We start from the raw sequence: 2612 nt of genomic DNA, 5'->3' as shown, positions 1-2612 counted from the left end.
GTGTGTGTAGTGTGTGTAGTGTACAGTGTGTGTGTAGTGTACAGTGTGTGTGTAGTGTGTGTGTAGTGTACAGTGTGTGTGTAGTGTGTGTGTAGTGTACAGTGTGTGTAGTGTGTATGTAGTGTACAGTGTGTGTGTAGTGTGTATGTAGTGTACAGCGTGTGTACAGTGTGTATGTAGTGTACAGTGTGCGTGTAGTGTGTATGTAGTGTACAGTGTGTGTGTGTACAGTGTGTATGTAGTGTACAGTGTGTGTAGTGTGTATGTAGTGTACAGTGTGTGTACAGTGTGTATGTAGTGTACAGTGTGTATGTAGTGTACAGTGTGTGTGTAGTGTGTATGTAGTGTACAGTGTGTGTACAGTGTGTATGTAGTGTACAGTGTGTGTGTAGTGTGTATGTAGTGTACAGTGTGTGTGTGTGTACAGTGTGTATGTAGTGTACAGTGTGTGTGTAGTGTGTATGTAGTGTACAGTGTGTGTGTAGTGTGTATGTAGTGTACAGTGTGTGTGTAGTGTGTATGTAGTGTACAGTGTGTGTGTAGTGTGTATGTAGTGTACAGTGTGTGTACCACCAGGTGGACTCACCTGAGGAGCAGGAGACCAGGAACACACTGAAGGCCAGTCGGGTCGCTGGTCCCATCGTGGATCCACAGACACTAAATATGAATTTGATCAGAAGTCCTTTAAACGAGCTGCGGTTCTGATGGTGGACCCTGAGGACCGGTACCGGGTCCGGGTCCAAACATCTAACGCAGTGCTGGGACCAAAGGGGACCAGCGTGAGCTGCAGGTCTACGTGAGGACAGAACCGTAGACCCGGATCTTCAGCTCTCTTTCTGAGCGGATCCACCGGGAGACCACCGGTCCGGTATCAGTCTAACCCAAACCCACCGACCAGCACGTGTCCATCGAACCGCATTGATCAATCGATCAACTGGTCAACCGATTGCTGCAGCTTTCTGCTCGGATTCACGTTCCGGGGTTCGGTGTGATCCGGGATCCGAGAGGAGCCCAGTCCACCAGTAGGTCTGGTTCCGCGCAACGAGAGGAACCGGATCGATCCTCTTATGTGTGTTATCGATCCGGGTCTGAAGGTCTGGTCTCCGTCCTCTCTCCTCGGCGAGCAGAGCAAAGATGGCCGTCCTGCTCAGATTAGTGTTTTTTTTTGTTTTTTTCCCTTCTTCCCGTAGCAGTCTGTCACCGCGCTGAGGGTCATGTGACCCGTGGTGACCAATAGGGTCCGTGGAAGGGGCTCCCCTTGCTGACGTCATGACGCAGGACGTCTGGAATGCCAGCAAAGCCCCTCCTCCTGTCCTGGAACCCGTGTTTATTGACAGAATACATTCCCACTCAATATTATCATTAGATGTTATATATATATTATATATTTATATATTTATAAAGAAGTCGAAAGGATGAAATCGAATTAAAATATATGTGTATAATTTTTGCTGACGATGAAACTATATCAAAAGAGAAATCACATACTATTATACTATGAATACTGTTATACGATTCATACTATGAATACTATACACTATAAATACAATAAACTATATACTATGAATACTATGAATACTATTATACTATGAATACTATTATACTATTAATACTATGAATACTGTATACTATAAATACTATAAATATACTATGAATACTATACACAATGAGAACTATATACTATTATACTATAAATACTATTATACTATAAACTATATACTATGAATACTATACACAATGAATACTATATACTATTATACTATGAATACTATTCTACTATAATAACTATAAACTATATACTATGAATACTATACACGATGAATACTATATACTAAATACTAGGAATACTATTATACTATTCATATTAGGAATACTTTATTTATAATAACTTGTATTTATCCCGCAAGGGGACATTTTTCCCCTCCAGCATTTGTCCCCTCCAGCAGGTTACGCAATAACATATACAAAAAATGCACAATATATAAAAAAATATAGATTTGAGTAATAAGAAAAATGCACAATATATACAACAAATATAATAATAATAATAATAATAATAATAATAATAATAATAATAATGTGCCCTCGATGGACTGGCGGCCTGTCCAGGGTGTCCCCTGCCTTCGCCCTATGTCAGCTGGGATAGGCTCCAGCGCCCCCACGACCCTAATGAGGATAAGCGGTATTGAAAATGGATGGATGGATGGATAATAATTTTAAGTTAAATTAACTAACCAAACGAAACAGTAGTGTAGCCAATAAACAGACTGGTAGAACATAAACTATTAATAGTTAGAACAATAATACTGGACAATATTACATTTAGTGGAAGACGTAATGTTGATTTACATTTATGACAATTGTCCTTCAGCAGTAGAACGCTAACGCTATGACAGATAGATGATGCAGAGAAGACGTATTGTGGACTATATGTCAATTTGAACAGTCTGCTGTTAGCGGCATGCTAACACGTTCACTTCACCTGTATCTGATTACGGTTAACGGCATGCTAACACGTTCACTTCACCTGTAGCTGATTACGGTTAACGGCATGCTAACACCTTCACTTCACCTGTATCTGATTACGGTTAACGGCATGCTAACACGTTCAC

General features: G+C 40.6%; 1 protein-coding gene across 1 annotated transcript in view; it reads right to left on the bottom strand.

The window, feature by feature from the left end:
• Positions 1 to 1210, bottom strand: part of acvr2aa (activin A receptor type 2Aa) — a 15843-nt gene extending 14633 nt beyond the window's left edge. Inside the window, exon 1 of the mRNA XM_034561443.1 lies at positions 587 to 1210. Within this exon, the coding sequence (XP_034417334.1) occupies positions 587 to 641 (55 nt within the window). The 5' untranslated portion in view covers positions 642 to 1210. The remainder of the gene's footprint in view (positions 1 to 586) is intronic.
• Positions 1211 to 2612: the final 1402 nt, after the last annotated feature.

The sequence above is a fragment of the Cyclopterus lumpus genome, chromosome 21 (genome assembly GCF_009769545.1).
Source record: "Cyclopterus lumpus isolate fCycLum1 chromosome 21, fCycLum1.pri, whole genome shotgun sequence".
NCBI classification, from domain to species: domain Eukaryota; kingdom Metazoa; phylum Chordata; class Actinopteri; order Perciformes; family Cyclopteridae; genus Cyclopterus; species Cyclopterus lumpus.
This window is presented reverse-complemented; position numbering and strand designations above follow the sequence as displayed.